At 41.5% G+C, this 18,130-nt stretch overlaps 1 protein-coding gene and 1 long non-coding RNA gene across 3 annotated transcripts in view; one reads left to right on the top strand and one right to left on the bottom strand.

Annotated features, from left to right (window-relative positions):
• Positions 1–3,770: 3,770 nt before the first annotated feature.
• Positions 3,771–18,130, bottom strand: part of LOC146509024 (ubiquitin-conjugating enzyme E2 E2) — a 34,356-nt gene continuing 19,996 nt past the window's right edge. For both annotated transcript variants that reach the window (XM_085176933.1, XM_085176932.1), the window contains exons 4-6: positions 9,886–10,018; positions 7,053–7,200; positions 3,771–4,601 (exon numbers count right to left, since the gene is read on the bottom strand). In XM_085176933.1, coding sequence (XP_085033059.1) covers positions 4,504–4,601; positions 7,053–7,200; positions 9,886–10,018 — 379 coding nt within the window. In that variant the 3' untranslated portion in view covers positions 3,771–4,503. The remainder of the gene's footprint in view (positions 4,602–7,052; positions 7,201–9,885; positions 10,019–18,130) is intronic.
• Positions 15,459–17,505, top strand: LOC146509025 (uncharacterized). Its single transcript, XR_014876804.1, has 2 exons — positions 15,459–16,483; positions 16,514–17,505. It is a non-coding gene; the product is annotated as an uncharacterized LOC146509025 (long non-coding RNA).

The raw sequence follows: 18,130 nt of genomic DNA on the forward strand, positions 1-18,130 counted from the left end.
ATAATTTAAAAAAAAGTTTATTTCGGGCGCTGCAGTCCAATTCAGTACACAAGAAGAACGAGTAATGATTAGAAATCAAACAGGCAGTTGATTCAGTGTTTCTAGAAACAGGAGGAATATCTTAAAGTTGGCTCAGTTGCAGCCATCATATTGCACCTTTAATTAATCAGCACTCATTAAAGCATTTTAAGCTTGAGCAAAATCCTGAACGCAGCATTACACAGTCAGGGCCGTGCATATTAGGACAATGACACTGCTTTTGTCTTTTCTCCTGCACACCAGTAACTGTGCAGTGAAGTGCAGGCTTCCAGGTTGATTTGAAGGGGTTTAACGAACGTATTGAATTAAGTGTCTCATACATACTCCCGCTTTAGAGGCTTAAAAGCAGTTGACCAAGAAGCCGTTTCATACATGGGCCTTTCCCTTATTATTCCATGAAAGATCTCAAAGACGTCTCTTAGGATATAAATATTAGACCCAACAGCTGAAGGAGGTCATGTTAGGCTGAAGAAGAAAAAAATCAATAAAGCAATAAGAGCAAAAGAAACAACAACAAAAAAACAATTAACAGTAGCCGAAACAACAATCTAGCACATTATGTGACCTGGAGGACCACAGAAGGCAGCTAAAGTGCATGGGCTAGATTTACCAAACAGTATGTGAGGTGATTATTACACACTGGTCACATTTGCAATACCTAAAGCAGATAATCTGAAAAGCGTGATGTTCTGTCTGCTGTATTCAGGAGGTCTTATTTAACAGATCTTTAGCTATGACTAAGCTGCTGCCTCATCGGCCACAGAAACTGACAAAAAACCCACTTAAACTGACCACATGTCTGTGGACTCATCCAATAATTACTCACGACGTGTTATTGCAGGACCACGAGTTGAAAGTATTGCAACCAAAATTGGCATGAAAGCACATTTTCACAGTTCTGAAAGGTTAATGGCGAATAGTTTGTATTTCTGTGTTAAAGGCGCATCGATTCTCTGCGCTTTTACCTGCCATTATGTGCAAAAAACAAAACAAACAAACAAAAAATTCAGGCCCTTGTTATTTGGGTTGACCGTGGCTCAATTACTGATAAATTACATATTAATAGATTTGTAAGGGAAAGGTGCCTTGCAGCTGTTAAATGACCCACGAAGTACATCATGATGCAGTTACCTGTGAAGGTTGCGCAGGTTTAAGAGGTTAATGGGGTAATTTAGTCAAACGGTGACTACTGCTGTGTTTTGATAGTGGAATACTATTTTCTTTAACCAATTTCAAGTGTTGTTTTAAAGGTTTTTGACTATCTGTTTAGGCACTTCAGTGAAGTTATAAAGTACATCAAGTGGAAAAGTTTAGCCTAAAATGCTGTAATGGACTGAAATTGGAATACAATTCTCCTTTATTATCTTGGGAAAAAAACATGTACTGTACACGGGCAATAAGAACAGCATGGGAGCCAGCAAAGGTTAGATTGCTGTTTTAAAAGCAACACATCACATCATCCTGTAATCTAATGTGTGGTAAAAATGCAGTTATTTTAAGCACCAATTTAGTCTGAGATGGAGACTTTATCCCGTTTGGCGAGCAGCCTTCTGGCCAGTCTTACAGTCTAATGGCCACGTTATTACTTATGCAAAGCACCGGCCAATTGGAGCATTAATCAGGAGAGCAACCGAAATACCAAAATCTGTAAGAAACAAGGGCTCAGTCAGCTCTTGTTCTGTTCAAAAAGGCTTAAAAGCTGTTTGCTGTATGACTCATTTATGATTCAAACATGGCACACCGCCAAACATATTGTGTGAAGTACTACAAAGTTTAGTTTGTGTTTTTTTTAATCCCCCTTCAGGTCCATTCTTTCTGTTTTTAATATTTTAATAGTTCTGGACTCACTGTGGACCCCATTTCACATACTCTTAAAAAAATCCTGGATAGGACTGGATATTTATTTTCTTGGAAAACATCATCAATTCGACCAATAAGCACAAGGGATGTTTAATGGAGAGAAAAAAAAGAGTACATGAACCTTTTTATTAGAACTGTATAAACCAGGGGTATCAAACATAAGGTCCCCGGGCCATAATGGCACACTGAAAGGTCCAACCGGGCCCACTGGAGGCCTTTTCAGAGTGCAGAAATGACAAAGGGCAACTTTTGGCTGTATTTCGCATCAGGAGAGCTTTTTTTCTGAATGGGTCATTGCAGTTTTATAACTTTTCTACTAAGGTGGTTATGCCAAAGAGCCACCGTGATGTGTTTCTGTGTTTTAAAACAGTAATCGTCCTTTGAAATGACAGTACACAGTACATGCCACCATTTGCTGGTCCCCCCAGTGGCTCCCTGGCAAGACTGTCCTATGTTGGTAATATGTTAAATAAATGTGAGCACAAGAGAGAGGAAGACACCCTACAATGAGCTGAAACATTAAGTCATTTATTTCTGCATATATAACTTCCCCTCACGATTTCCTGTCGCCACCCCCTCCCCTTCCCTGCACTGTTCTGTTTTTAGTGACACCCCCCCCCCCACCCCCCCACCCCACATGGCCACCAAAAAAAATCTGAAAAAAAGAAGACAATTTCAACTCGCACCTATTTCCAGGAACATTTTGTTATATTTTATGTTCTTTTTTTCCTGGCATGAAAGGAAGGGAACATAATGAAATTTTGAACATTTCTGGTTTGTCTCTCCACCTTCATGCACTTTATTTTCTTTTGTTGAAAAAGTGACAAACCTCATAATAAATCAAGTTAAAGATGAGCTCATGTTTATTATGGTTATTCAACCTTTGAATGGTCTCCATATGAATATGTTCATGTGAATTCCTATGGTTAAATGATGGTGTAATAGTTTTGGTCATCGTAAACAGGCTAAAAGCACAGGTAACTCAATAAAAGCAAACTTTATTTTTTAAAAGAAATTCTAAAGTTGTTTTTAGTTCAGTTGACTAAATTAATTCATTAAGTCACATCCTCTGGAGCTAAAAAAAGAAAAAGGAAAAAGAAGAAGCCAGTGTGCCAGAAAAACTGCAGTTCCACTAGTGGCCACTTGAGGCTGGTTCCAAAACAGCAGAAATAAATATTTTTACAGGGTTTGGGTCTCTATATTTAACTTTCCCCTTGATCACACATCCGAGGGAGTGAGGGGGTAATTTATTTGTTTATGTTTTTTATACTCATCCATCTGGATAACAGCAATATATTCAGAGTTATTGAACTAGTCTAATGGAAATATTTGATAAGTAACACGGCCTGCTATGAGACAAAGACATTCTAAGATCTTTGTCTTTTTCAGTTTTGATGGGTCAAGAGCTCAGATTTTATTAGCCTATAAGCAACCCCCCCCCCCCAATAAAAAGAAAAATAAAGCAAACAAACAAAAAACAAAGTCAGCACAGCAGGAGCCAAAATTCTAATGGCTTCAATGAAATAAAATGAAAACCAATCGGGGACTACATCCATCTTTTGTATACAGTCTCTGCAATATCTTCAAAAGGTTTGTCTTTCTGTCCACAAACTGAAGGCCCATTTTGAGTTTCTGAGGTGTAAGACTAGCCAACTTAAAAACTTCACATCTTCTTGTAGTGGGTAATAAAATCTACCCCTCACCCAGTGTGCCAAGAAGCGCTGTAATGTTTATGACTGTAATGTTTCATAATCAGGCGTGTTTGCGTACGTGAAACATGCAACATCAGCAGTCAGGAGGTACGCGACTGAACGAACAAGTGTAAACATTTAAGGGTGAAGAGGTTGCAGTTACACACAGAGAGCAGAGCGTTTTCTCACAAGCCAACCACAGTGTGTTTTATTGGGTGCTTCAGTAATACAAGTGCACAACAAACCACTCTGCAATTGCAGAGGTGGCGGGTAGCCAGTAAATATACAAGTCCTGCCTCTTTCACAGGCAGACCTATACTTTTGCGGTCTGCCTCAAAAGCCTTTGAAAAAATACATACAGTACAAACAAAATCAGAGAAAGTTAAAAAGCATGAAGGAGCCACTTTCCTGTTCCATGCAGATATCATACTGGTGACAACCAAAAAAATAAAAACGAGGAAAACAAAGTAAAAGCATACTCTGCATGTTTGTTCCAGGTGCCACTAAGAAAATGAGAATACATAATGTATAGCTGAAGGACAATGCTTATGATAATTATAATATTCTGTGTTTTTTTTCTCCAATACAATACTTCCAACATTCAGATATTGGAAAATAAAAATCCCAATCTACTCTTTGTATAAAAAAGAAGCTTTCAAGTCAACAAGGAACAAAGGACTTTTTTTTTTTGTTTTCTTTCGTTTGTTTTTTGTTTTTACACAGAAAAGGTAGATAAAAGAGGGAAGAAGAAGAGGAGAAAGAGGAGGAAGATGGAAGAGGAAGGGTGACAGGAGGGCAGATTTACCGCTGCACTTAGTGAGTGTGCTTTGACAGACTAAGGGGTGAGAGAGGTAGAGAGAGGTTCAGTGAGGGGTGAGGGAGGTGAAGGAGGGGGCGGGTCACGGCAGGGAGTCTATGTGGCGTATCTCTTCGTCCATTGTTTGGCTATTCTGTCATGCTCTGTTCTGTTGGTCAAGTACTGTGTGGCGATGCTTCCCACCAGAGGGTCGGCTGAAACACAGAGAGAGCGAGAGATCAATAAATCTTTATTACAGACTCAAAAGTCCAGATGTAAAACAAACAACACGTCACATAAAATAAGCAATGGAAATGCAGCATAACAGAAGAATGCAGATCATTATGGTTGAGCGCTCTGGTTGCCAAACAATATCAAACAGAGGCTCATTCAAGCAGTCACTGAAGGAAAACCTGTGGATCTTTATTTTGATGTGACTGATTAATCTTTCTTCATCACTGAACTTTGCCTGCTTTCATTAATTTTAGTGCACGGTTAAAGTTGTTGGATGTATTTAATACTGACTAGCTGTGCTTTGTGTTACGGCCATTGGGAGTCCTAATGAATAAAGAAATAAACAAACTGTCCTAAAGAAATGGTTTCCAAAGTAACCGTTTTCCCCTAACTGGCCAAGAAAACCAAAAACATCAAGAGCTGGAATAAATATTGCTGAGTACACTCTGCTCTCCGGTTTAGACACATCCCTGCATGCTGGAGGGCTGCTGTCAGATGGCAGCAACGTTTACAAGGAAACTGCCAAATTTAAAGATTGAGGCAAACTAAACAAGCTGTTTATCTTTTACACACCGACAGACTTTCTTTCTTTTTAATCCTGTGAGTTCTTAATCCTAATCCTATGTTTTGAAGAAAAGCAAAAAGTACTTGTTGGTAAAAAATGTAAATGGGTTTTGACGTGTGTCTTTGGCTTCAGAGAACAAAAGCGACATTATCTGATAGCTCACAGTCAGGGTCCTCACTGATGATGGTTTAGACCTCAGAACCTTAAGTCGGATGCTTTGTAAAAGAAACCAGCTGTGGATGGAAGCAGCTGAAAAGATGTTTTTCCTTCAGCTTTTAAGCTTCTTGATAAGGTGGACTGATAAGATCTTCAGTGGCTTTTTGCCTGCAAAGTTTTGATTGCTTCACTGCTGCTGTTATAAATCTGTTTGTTGAGAAGACTTAAGGCTGCCTGGGCTGGACCTTAATAACTCTGATTCATGAACAGGTTTCCTGTTTTACACTTTGCACATGTCTATTTTTAGCTGCAAACGTCTTCCTGCTGTGCTTACAATCATTGCCATCGTTGTTACGCTCTGCTACTGTGTGTAACATCACCACAGCCCTATAAACCATTTATCCTGGTGCTCTGTAGGTGTCACCATAAAGAACAAAAAGAACAACACAGCCCAACACTGGTACGGTCAAGAAAGCAGTCACACAGATTTTAAAGTTGTTTTTCCCAGAATGATTCGTCTTTTGAAGATGCTGAAGCAGAGACTCTCTGAGCTTCTGTACGAGAGCAGTGAAACTGCAGTAAAGACCAAGCTGCCCCTACAAAGCAAGGCGTGCACCTGCACTTTGGCTTGTGCTGCCATTCACCAGGGCAACAAAGGCAAGTATAAACTAGGAGTAAGAACAGTCTCTTATTTTGGTAACCGTAAACACTTCCTGTATTTGAAAACAGGATACACTTGAAAAAATATTGATGTCTAAACTTCTGACTTTCGGTACTTTGATTACCTTTAGACTTTCCTTGTAATTTTGTTGCACAAGTAAAATGTTAAAGTTAATAGAATTGGGTCAAATAAAATTTACTAGACTCATATAGATTGAGTTTATACCAAGCATATTTTCCTTAATGAATAATAAAAAACATTTGATTTTATTTTAAATTTTAAATTTGATTTTATTAAAAACTACTGCTGAAGAGGGCCAATAATTATTTTTCTGAGTGTATTAACAGCAAACTAAAATCTCTGTTGTTCACGTTCACTTTAGCCTGTGAACTCAAGCTGCTGCTGGAAAAAGAGTCACTGGACCAGCAGCTGGCCAAACCTCACCCGAATAACTTTTTTGCAGTATAGCTATGAGGAAGACTCTTTAATAGGGTCTCATCATACACTATACACCCAACAATGACTCAATTTCAAAGCATTAAGCTTAAAATTAGTGTAAATAACGTTAACATTTGATAACCTTACATTTTTCTACATAAAGTCCTGAGTTTCTGCTACTTTCTGTCTCACCTCTTCAAGTGTAGCTGCTTAATGGTTGCCGACACTGTGCAAACATAACATCTTGCTCTGAAGCCACAAAGCTAATAACAGCCCAGTGTTTTTTGGTTTGTTTTTTAACATGACATTGTGTTTCTTCTTATAAGACTGTGGGTCAGTTGTTCTTTCCTGCTGCGAAATGTGGTTTTGGTATTTACAACTTGAAGCTTCTAATTGTGCCAAATATCTGTCAGCATCTGACGGCCTTGGGGAAACAATGAGGGCTTGAATTGGCTGTGGTTTCTTTAATACACAGGAATAGTTAGCATTCTGGAAACATAAGACCACTGCACCAAAACACTGCATTCAAAGGACAGAAAGAAGGAAATGAAGACAGAACAGTTACCTACATTAAAAAGTCTTTGGCCATAACAAACAGCATTAAACAGATACCTGGGTTACAGTCTGTGAGCAGGGAGCAGATGGACAGCAACACCTTGGAGATGGTGAGGGCGGGGCTCCAGTTGTCCTTCAGGATGTCCAGGCAGATCACCCCCTGACTGTTGATGTTGCAGTGATAGATCCTGGTACGGAAAGTTACCTGCAGACACGAAGACAAATGCACTTTAGAGAAGAAGGGCTTTAAAAAAGAAAATAAGAGAAATATTTTTGACATTTTCCCATCAGTGCTGTTTATGTTTTTATTTGGTGATCTCTGCATTAAACAAAACATGAGATCCCTTTTCCCCTTTGCCTTGTGGACATCATACCAGGTGAATCCAGAGCTGATTGTCAAGGCGGAGCTGTTGATTTACTGGCTGCTCTATGTAACCACCCTCAAATATCACCGTGAGCTCTGGGGAGAAAAGAATAAGACTCCGGGTACAAGGGGTGGAAATGAGCTACCTTTGAAAGAGCTCCCTTTAGAGACAGGACGAGGAGCTCGGTCATGCAAGAGGGACTCTGAGTAGAGCCGCTACTCCTCCAAAAGGATCCAATTAAAATGGTTCCAGCTTCTGATCAGGATGCTTCCTGGATGCCAGCTTGGTGACATGCTTTGTGCAACACCAACTGTGAGGAGACCCTGGGGCAGAACCAGGACCGTGGCTTCCCTGGGAACACCTCTGTCTCTTCTCCAGAGAAACTAAAAGCAGTGGCATTGGGAAGGCATCTCTGCCTACACAATTAAGATTAAGGAACTGATCTCCTCATTATGCAAATGTACTGTTTATAAGATTGGGGAAACCTGCAGTCAGCTGGGACTGAAGAAGTCACTTGGATGAGTGACGAGACGTTTCTCCCACAGAACGCTACGTCCAGATGAACAGAAACAACTTTTGGAGATTTACTTACCTGGATGATTGAGCATGCATCAAGATATCTCTGCCTACACTGTTAACCCCCCCCCCCCGGCACTTGGATCCAGATAAGTGGAAGTCTGTTTTAATTCCATAAACACTAACACTCAACCAACACTGACAGCCACCACCCAGCAGAAGACAACTAAAAAGGGCAACAAATGATTAAGCCTGTAAATCCAGCATGTTAGCTGTAAGTGGGATAAAATAAAAGATCTTAAAAAAAGAATATGTTATCATGTAGTCTGATACTTTCAGTGATAATAACAAGTGAGACAGAGGAGGGCAGCTTAAAAGCTTTTCTCCGTTACTCACATTAACACTGATGTATCAGCATCAGGCCTAGTATAATGGGTCTGCCTGATCGCTTCACTGAGGGCCATTCTGCACCATTTGTCACAGTTTCTGGATCAATACTGAGCCATAAATACACAGTTAATCTAAAACAGCTGCTTTTTATTATTGTCAACATCATTATTTTTGGTTTTATCCTCTGGAATTTTTCACATTTTTATATTTTTGCTGAAACTGGCTGACCAACAGAGGGCAGCATGGTGTAAAAACAACCGAGCACATCCAGAGTTGATCAGCTTACCTGTCTCAGCAAACAGGCTCCTGCAACCACACAGACTGCATAACACGCCCTCTCAGCTACCAGCCTCCAAACACAGAGCTGTTTATGTCTGCCGTCTCGCTCAGATTCCAGCTTGACATCTGTATGGTCCTGACACTTGACACCTCTGCTTCTCCAATCATGAACATCTGGCCCTCCTGACCCTGACCCTCCAGAGGAAACCTCTAATGAGCGCTGGCACCCCCCCCCAACCTATCCCCTCCTTTGGGCCCAGCGCTGAAAATCACACACAAGGCAGGACGTTATAAATAACAAACCCCTCCCACCCCCACCGCCTCTGCGGACACAGCGCTCCTCTTTCCTGGCTCAGAAACACAAACACATCCACCTGGTGAACTTGTTAGGTTGACTTTTTTTATTTTCTTGTAAAGAAGCCTCAGATGTGAAAGTGTTTCTGCAGTGAGGAGTGTACGGTGGCTAAAGGACGAAGACGTGTGTGGGGGGGCGCTGGCTGTAGATCACAGTGTGTTGGAGGGGTTGGCGGTATTTAAGAGGGGGGCGGAAACACTCGAGCTCCCTCTGGCTACAGAAAGCTGGGCCGGAGCCTGTGGATTTGTTTGAGTCTGCTGTCAAACACAGAGTTGGTGGTTACATGGCACAAAGAGCAAGGAAGAGGGAGAGAACAGGGTGAGGGAGCACGGGGAGGGGTGCGCGTAACTAACATGGAGAGTGTGGGTGGGTGGGGGGAATGAAGGCCAAGTGAAAGTACAATCGGGAGCACTACAGACTAAAGGAGAGCGTCCCCAACAGTCTGCATGTTCAGTAAATGGCGTCAACTCGACATCACTGAAAGTACTCTGCAGACAACGCCACATATTACAAGAATGGGAGTCCTTCACACAGTGAAAACAGGACGGGTCAAATTTTCAACTCAACTGCAGCACTTATTCCTCAAACAACATGTTGGATGTTGAACACCAAAACAAGTCAAATAGAGCAGAAGTTCAGCTCTTACTGGAGAATCAACCAGCGAAAACAAAACAAAGGAAACATACTTTTCAGATTTGAAAATGGGACGTGGGTGTCTACATTTGGGAATTGCAGGTTCAGATGTTGGTCTTTACCTTACTGCTGCGAAAATATCACACGAATGCGCTTTTATTATGAAAGGAAATATGTGGTCATGCTTTGTGCACTGCTGCAGGCTAATCATTGGTTTCCAGATTAAGAAATGAGCCAGATATATCCTCCACACCCCCACAGTCCTTCCAGAGTCTGTGCAGTGTGTAGTTAATATTTGGCCCGCTGCTAAAAAATCCAAACGACTAAACAATTGCGTCTTCTGACTGCTGACCTTGGGGGGTTTGAAAGGGTAGTCTGGTGTGAAGGCGATGTCCAGGAAGAAGACCCCTCCCTCGTACACGGAGCCCGGTGGCCCCAGGATGGTCGACCTCCACTCGTAGATGTTGTCTCCTTTGGGGCCGGCGCTGGAAAATTGAAACAAAAGATTGGTTAATATGTTAATCAGCACGGAGCATTGAAATCGACATCCTGGTGTTCATACTGCCAGCGGGCTGATAGAGATTTGGGGCGGCAGCTGAGGCGGTAAAATGCCTGCTTCTGACAAGTTAATGATGGAGATTTGGGGAAAGCTGAAGCCACGGAGGGTTGAGGGTTTTTTAGTTCAAGGCTATTTTTGAAGGATTTACACCATATTTCAAAATTTTGATCAGAAGATTGGATTTCTTGCCACTGGGGGGTCGAGGAAGTGAAGCATTTCTGAAAAACTGACACACACTAATGATACTGCATGAGCATGAGACCTCAATAAATGAAAGACACACAAAAAGCGAACAGAAGAAGACCAGCAACGCACGTGTACATGGAAATAATTCATCTGCGAAAAGGCTTTAAAGCTCCAAAAATAAAAAATAAAAAACAGTAATGGCCAGTGTTAGAGAGAGTGTGCTTTGGTTTTGTCCTGTGGTTTCCTCTCACTGGTTGATGTGGTAACAGAGATAAGCTCAATAATCAGCCCACAGATTCATTTTGGTGACACTTTTTTGGAAAATGTGCCAACTGGGCTCTAAAAATAAGACAGATAAAGCAATAACTAAGAAACAGTTGCATAAAGACTGTGCAGCTCTCCCTGAATGGATACAAATACTTCAGGAAACGTGTGAAATGGAAGAATTGATATTCTCTCAGACTACATAACTACACAATTTGGGGAAAGCTGGGAAAAACACTGGATATCGTATCCGACTGAAATGAAATGCAATGATTTTTTTCTGCAGGTTTAGTTTTATTGTTTAGTTTAGTTTTTTTTGACGGAGCAGATCTCTGGATATGAGTGAGTGTTACGCACACGGGCCCAGAATCTGATTGTTTAGTTCTCCTAAAAGGAAAACTAAACCATCGCTATAATCATCAATAAAACAAGAAGCTTGGGCAGGGAGCGCGTGTGTGTGAGCAGGAAAGGAGGTGCACCCCGCTTAAATACATTAATAAATCATAATATATACACTCTGACAATAAAAGAGCGGCTTATCGCCTCTCTTCATTTTGTTTCTCTTCCTGTGGACAGACTTGTACTCCACATCTTGAACAGCAGTTCGTGATGGTAGTCCTCGTTCTGCTCTGCAGCCTTGTGGTCACTTCAGCCAGCTCTCCACCTGCTGTAAGCTCTGGTTAGAGCGGACCACCAGCTCACAGCGAATCTCCATAACAGAACAAGTAGTGCCGTCACCACGAGTAGCCCAAGACGGTGGAGCTGGAAATGAGCCCACCCGTAGGGAAACATGAAGAGAGAGAAGGGCCGGGGCTGACTGGTTAGCAGACTGAATTTTGAAAATGAGAGTGTGGAGATTTTCTTGATAGTGGGGCCACCCACTCGAGTAAAGCTCATGGGTCATAAACATATTCTCATAAATAAATGAATATTAGCAGAGTTCGTTTTCTACCGTTCATTCGATTTAAACTTCGAGCAAGTGAAAACTGCCTCACTGAGGTACACAGAACAAAAATATTTGTGTTTGATTCTGCATCTGTAAATCTTATATTTAGGTGTATATTCTAATATATAAAGCATTTAATTCCACTACAATCTGGTGTACTTGTGTCCAGATTTTTTACACATTCCAGCACTTTTTCTGTCACGTTTTCTTTTCCGTTGTTGAATGTGTGCCCTTCACTTTTATTCCCGACACCATACGCATATCATTTTACCGCTGACAGCCATGATTGTGGGATTTATTTGTTCTATTTTTTGTTGAAAAATGACACAAAAAAAAAAAAAGACAAATATAACCTTAAAGACTTTTACATGAGATATTTAAAAAGCCCAACTGGTGCAAAAGGATTAAATATTCATGCTGTTTTTGTCTTCATTAGAGGAGTATTTATGCCACGCAGAGATTGAAGGTCACATCTGTTGTATAGGCGCCGTAATTAATACCATTTCCATATTAAGGGCTTCCTTCCCCCCAACCACCATTGTCTACAATAAGACCCTGATCTGGCACAGAGCCATTTAGAGACCGGGACAATGTCCAGATCACAAAGCCCGGGACAATGAACAATCCCTCCTATTTCATGTAATTACCAGGGATGGTGTTTAATGCCAACCCTTAGCGTCTGGCAGATGTGCTAACAAATGTGTGCATATGAAGCGCAGGCACACGGGGCTGTGAGAGCACTTTTATTTAAACCAAGAGCTTGAGAGATATTTCCTGGAAGAGACTCTGCAACAGCCTCCAACGTTAAACTGTTAAAAGCAGCATCTGGCTCTAAGCATGCCCCTGACAATAGATCACTCTCCGTAAATAGAAATCAGACATCAGACTTGAGACATTTCCCTCTTCCTTCCAGTGTCAACACACACAAATTTCCACTAATCTACTTTTACACTGCCCGTCTCTTAAGCCTTCTTTAATTAGCTCATTATCACTACTTATTCTCTGGGGACTTACAGCAGAATACACTTGATATAATAATAAAACAATCTGACTTTGAAAAGAATCGTGGTTTTAGTCATTTGTATCTGTAAACTTTAAAGTGTGATATTTAAAACGGTGCACGGTGACTGCCGCATAAAGGACACAGGTGGTGTTAAACAGCACACGCGTGGTAAGAGGGTCCATTTAAACTGTGGAGTGTTACAACACTGGTTTAGTTTGTTTTGGCAGGCACAAACAGTGCTGTCTAAATATGCTGAAAAGACACCAAATAACCCCAAAATTTCAGGCTTCGTTTCGCCTCCAAGCAAATGTTCGGACTGAGCACAACAGCTAAAGCCACTGTAGGCAGTGAGCACAAAGAAGAAGGATTTACAGGCACACAGAGACAGATGTTGACATCTGATAGCCAGCAGTTTGGGCCTGTCATAACAATATAAAGTGAGGAAAAACACACATTATGAACTGCTTCTCTCATCCAACTATCCCTTCTAAAGAGAAGTTAAATCAGAGCAGAGAACTAGTGGACTCGAGCTTTCAGGGCAGCAGATCTGTTTAGTGTAACGTGTCAATCATAAGAGTCAGAAATGTCAAACATGGGCAACACTAGAACAAGTGGGTCAATTGAATCCACTAGCATTTTGAAGGAAAAAGTTAACATCCTACACTGAAACCTGGTGAGCACCTCTCAAAATCAATGTAGGAAAGAACAGCCGTGATTGGCTGGTTTGGTACCATCATTTCCTCCTGTGCATTTCCAATTCCTGCTACTTAAATGCTGTAATTTACATTTTGATATGCATGTTATATGCTGACCAAATGCTAGCTTGATTTTTTTTTAACAGATAAATATAAAGAGGGAGGAGTTGTGGTCGGAATAGCATGTTGAGCCAGAGCAGATAAGTGAAAAGAACAGCAGTGCAGCCTGTACAGAACAGGGAGAATCACAGCTGACTGAGCAGAGTGTCCAGACTGTGAGAATCTAATTCAATTGAGTCATGAGTGAAATCCACCGGCGAGTAGCTGAATTGGACGGGTTTCAGGCCTGAGGAGCAGAAGGCTATGGTTCTCTGGGTTGGGGGAAGAAAGGCTGCCCCAAGCGAGGGAGTTCAAGTATCTTGGGAAGTCCTGCAGTAATGTAGGCGTTGCACCAGACTGTTGTTGTGAAGAGAGCCGAGCCAAAAGGCTTTACCATCCCTATTCCAACCCTCCCGTGGTCATGTGATCTAAAAAAGCAAGTTTGCAAATACAAGCAGCTGAAATGAGTTTCCAGTGTAGGGTAGAGAGGGAGAACAGCTGAACTGCTACTGCTGGTCTGGCCATCAGGTTAGGATGCGTCCTGTGTGCCTGCCTGCCTTTGGAGGTTTCTCAGGCACGCTCATCTAGAGGGGGGAACTCAAAAGGATGTCAGAAATACTCCACGTAGCCTGAGACTAAGTGGAAGGCTAACATACTACGATGGACTGGAGGTTGGATCTTTTTTGAAAACACGGAAAACTATTTGAAAGTGTTATTCACAAGTGGATTTGAAAATGTATTTGATCTGTAATCAAATGATTTGATTAACTTAAAAACAAAAAAGAATGATAACATTTAGTTAAAAAAATGAAAAATTTACATCTTCAAATAATGAGATCTTTGCGTGGCCGCTGATGTTGGAGCAACAAAAACAACTGCAATCTTTATACATCACACACCACTTAGTTTGTCCGCTGAATGTGAACACAAGCTGAGCCACCCTGGAAAAGACTCGGTCCAAATTGGTCCGGACATGTTGTCATAACTGGCACCGCAGTCGTTATGTCAGCGCTGCCTTTATGTGAACTCATTTTGTGCCTCGTTCGCTGTAAACAGCAGGTTTTCACCTCATCCTTTAGTCTGAACAACTGTTCAAAACAACCTTCAGATGTTGTCAAATGATGCTTTATAACATCTAGCTTATTCCAAGCACACACCCACCTTTATCTGTGAGTGGGTATGGCTTTCAAACGCAGGCCTTTTAGTGTAAATCTGACTGATAAATAAATGATTTAGTTCTTTTCAAATGTGGACGAGTGAGCTGAGCCACTCACCGGCTCAACATTACTCTGCATTTCCTGCTGGGAAAGAACCACAAAGACAGCTTATTTTTCTTGCTTGAGGATATCTTCCTTCTGTGACTCTTTAGTTTACATTTCTGTGCTACATACACACAGACACACTCGCATATCAAGGTAACACTTTTATCACATCTATTCAAAAGCTTTTGTGACACCGCGCTGAATAAAAGAGGTGACTATTTCATTCTCTGGCATCCCCAATACAAGGAGATGCTCACTTCTTTTGAGGGTGATGAGATTGTAGTGGCGATAATAACTCAGACATGAAGGAAAGATAGTGATGATAGGGCACGGCAGAGGTGCGCGCTCAGCAGCGAGATTGCTGTAGGGGAGCTGACAACCGCACAAGGGCTGTGGATAAAGGCTAAGTCAATAGCTGAATGTGCATGCCACCACTGGCTGTTGCTTGGAGACCTCCTCCCCCCACCGGCTCCGGCGCTCCCATGGTGCTTTGTTGCAGCTGGTTGAAGGCCAGCTCATTCAGGATCTGACAGTCTCTCTCTCAGAGGCTATTAGTTTTGGGAGATTTGAGCGCTGCAGCCGTCATAAAGTTCGAGTTGGGTCAGTTCATCTGCAGATGCACGATTTTAAGTGTTTGGAAGAGATTTCCTTCACCAGGCTGTTGTGGTGATCAGTTAAAATGCCTGACTTTCTGTGTTCCACACATTATAGAGTAGTTAGCAGATAACCAAGGCAGTATTTGAGTTCCAACACGGCAAATACACCTTTAAAACCTCAAGTGACCAAGATATTTCTATTTTGACTGAATGACTGAATGTAGCGTAAAGCACTTTGGGGTCCTTAGGGACTAAGTAAAGCGCTATACAAATGTAGGGCCAGCATTTGGCCAGCAACAACACCACTAAGGATCAAAATACCACTAAGTCACCTGGATTTGTTCATCAGAGAATTATTAGGAAGTATAAACAATACCTAAGTCCTAATGACCACAGAGAGGGTGCGACACACCGAGGAAGGCTCGCTCTCTGCCCACTACATCAGACTGTGGGACCACCACCACAATATGACTATGTAGTAATTTTAATAGTCCATTTTAAATTAATAGTCAAAATTAACAAAAAAAAAAAAACGTGTTTGCATAATAATAAGCTCTGCAATTAATCTAGCTGGGTATACCCCCCCTTTAGTCAAGCACCGCAACACAGAGGGTGTCGCTGCTGCCAGCTTGGAGCAAAATTTACAGGAAAAAAATTTAAAGATTACTGCAAAGTAAGCTAGCAGTTTATGTACAACAAGCCAGCCTTTATTCAGACTTATTCTATAGCTTTGTCACTGTGAAAACTAACCCACAGTGCATGCGGGTTTGTTCAAAAAGATCACTTTTTCTTCAAATTCTATTGTGATAGCGATTACAGCAGCAAGAGCTGTCACTGTCGCCTCCAAAGCAACTCCATTTTCTTTCACTCCATCCAATCACGAAGCTTCCGCTTTGCTTCTCGCTGCGTGCGTGTCAGAGAGGCTCCAGCTTCACCATAATTTACCGCAGTGTCATCTTCACTGCTGCTGGGAAAAACAGAAGCTGCCTGCTGCCTTTTCAATACGCACACATGCTTGTAGATGTGTTTTATGGTCTCCATGCATTCTTGCTTTCGATGTATAAAAGAATTAAAGAAAAGAAAAAACATTTTGATAGCTCAAAGAATTCTTTTGTTTCAAAAAAAGATATTAAAAAAATTAAGATATGTTTGATTGAATTATGTGTTACCAGTCTAAAAAACTGGGACTCCATAATAATTTGATCACAAACAAATTTCAGCGCAATCGTTGTAGTCGGGTGTTTTTTCCCCTCCTTGCATTCATCCATGCATTTTGTTCCTCTTATCCTAATGGAGAGGGGTGGGGGCTGGAGCCTCTCCCAGCTGCCACTGGGTGAGAGGTGGGGTATACCGTGGACAGGTTTGCAGAGGTGGGGTATACCGTGGACAGGTTTGCAGCATGTCGCAGGACTAACAAAGAGACAGACAACCATTGGCATTCACAGTTACACATGTGGGCAATTTAGAATGACCAGTTAACATAACTCCACTAACTGCATGTCTTTGGACTGTGGGAGGAAGCCAGAGCGCCCAGAGAGCCCACACATGCACAGGGAGAGCATGCGAACTCCACAACGAAAGGCCCCGGACAGATGGTGGATTCAAACCCAGGAGCTTCTTGCTGTGAGGCTTTTGTTTTAAAGTAAATGTAATTAAAATCTTTTTTGAAAAAACATAATATTTTACATATTTACTCAAGATTTTGGATTCTGTGTGATCATGCTTGGCAAATAAATAAATAAATAATCAAGTGAAATTGTGAAACTGAAAAAGAGCTAACCTGCAATAATCTTACAACCAACCCTGACAGTGACAGTCATAAATATTCTCCGTCCCTTCTGTCTTTCTCTGCCTCTGTGGGAAAACAATCCTCTCTTCAGGCAGACAGAAGCAGCTCTGCACACTTACATGACGTTCACCACCTTAACAGTGCTGTTTAAAGGCTTTGTTACGGGCTGAAATAACAATAATCTGTGGTCAATAACACGCTACATCTGCACTGCACTGTCAGCCAAACGCCTCGATGTAGTATTTGGGTCATTTGTTTGAGGGGTCTGGGATGCATTAGTGTGCGGGTGTCTGTGAGAAACTTGCCACTGCCTTGTCCTCGGAGATTATGATCACGGAGGAGCCCACTTTGACAGCTGTGCTGCTTCCTACACAGCAGAGCCCCAATATGACGTTTCACCACAGATTCATCCCGCTTCTGCTTTTTGGTTCATTCTTTCTCCGGACATTTATTTTAGGGATGAATGAGGGACTTTCCTGATGACTAATTTAGTAGCTGATTAAAACAGAACAGAAAAAAAACAGCACCAAAATCTAATGGATGTGGTTAAATATACATGAGTGTTGTGTTATTTATTTTACATCAAATTTCTGTCTTCCAGTGACGTGAAATGAAAATGAGGTGTTATATAGGCCGCTTCCACTTTTGGGACACAGCTCTCTTGTTTTGCTTTGGTTACAAAACAAACGCACCTCTTTCCTTTACAGAGGTGCATCTTAGCCCCTCCCTAAAACCTAAACTCACTTACTGCTTAGTTTAGCTCCAGACAAAATGAGTAAAACAGAGCCCTTATTCGGTGAGATTCATATACCAAAAAGGTTTCTGTCTTTGTCCTAATTACTCAGGTCCATGTCCTCTGACATGGACCTCATGATCAAAAACACAGCCTACCCTTGCCCTAACCCTCTTCACACCATCATTTTTGCTTCTCTTTGCTCCATTTTTATATATGTTTGTTTAAATAAGAAATATATTATTTAACCTTCACATAAATCTCCTGTAAAAGGCATACAGGATGATTTGTTGAGCATGGCTAACATTAGCAGCAGCAGGCTGTGTAGTTGACACGATTCAGTCATGTTTTTATGCTGGCGGTGTCTGTGAGAAGGAGCGAGTAATCAAATCTCACACTGACCTCAACAATGAGCACAACACCAAAGCCGTTTTCACACACACACAAACCTCTGGTCATTTTCTC

This window comes from Neolamprologus multifasciatus, chromosome 11, assembly GCF_963576455.1.
Source record: "Neolamprologus multifasciatus chromosome 11, fNeoMul1.2, whole genome shotgun sequence".
NCBI lineage: Eukaryota > Metazoa > Chordata > Actinopteri > Cichliformes > Cichlidae > Neolamprologus > Neolamprologus multifasciatus.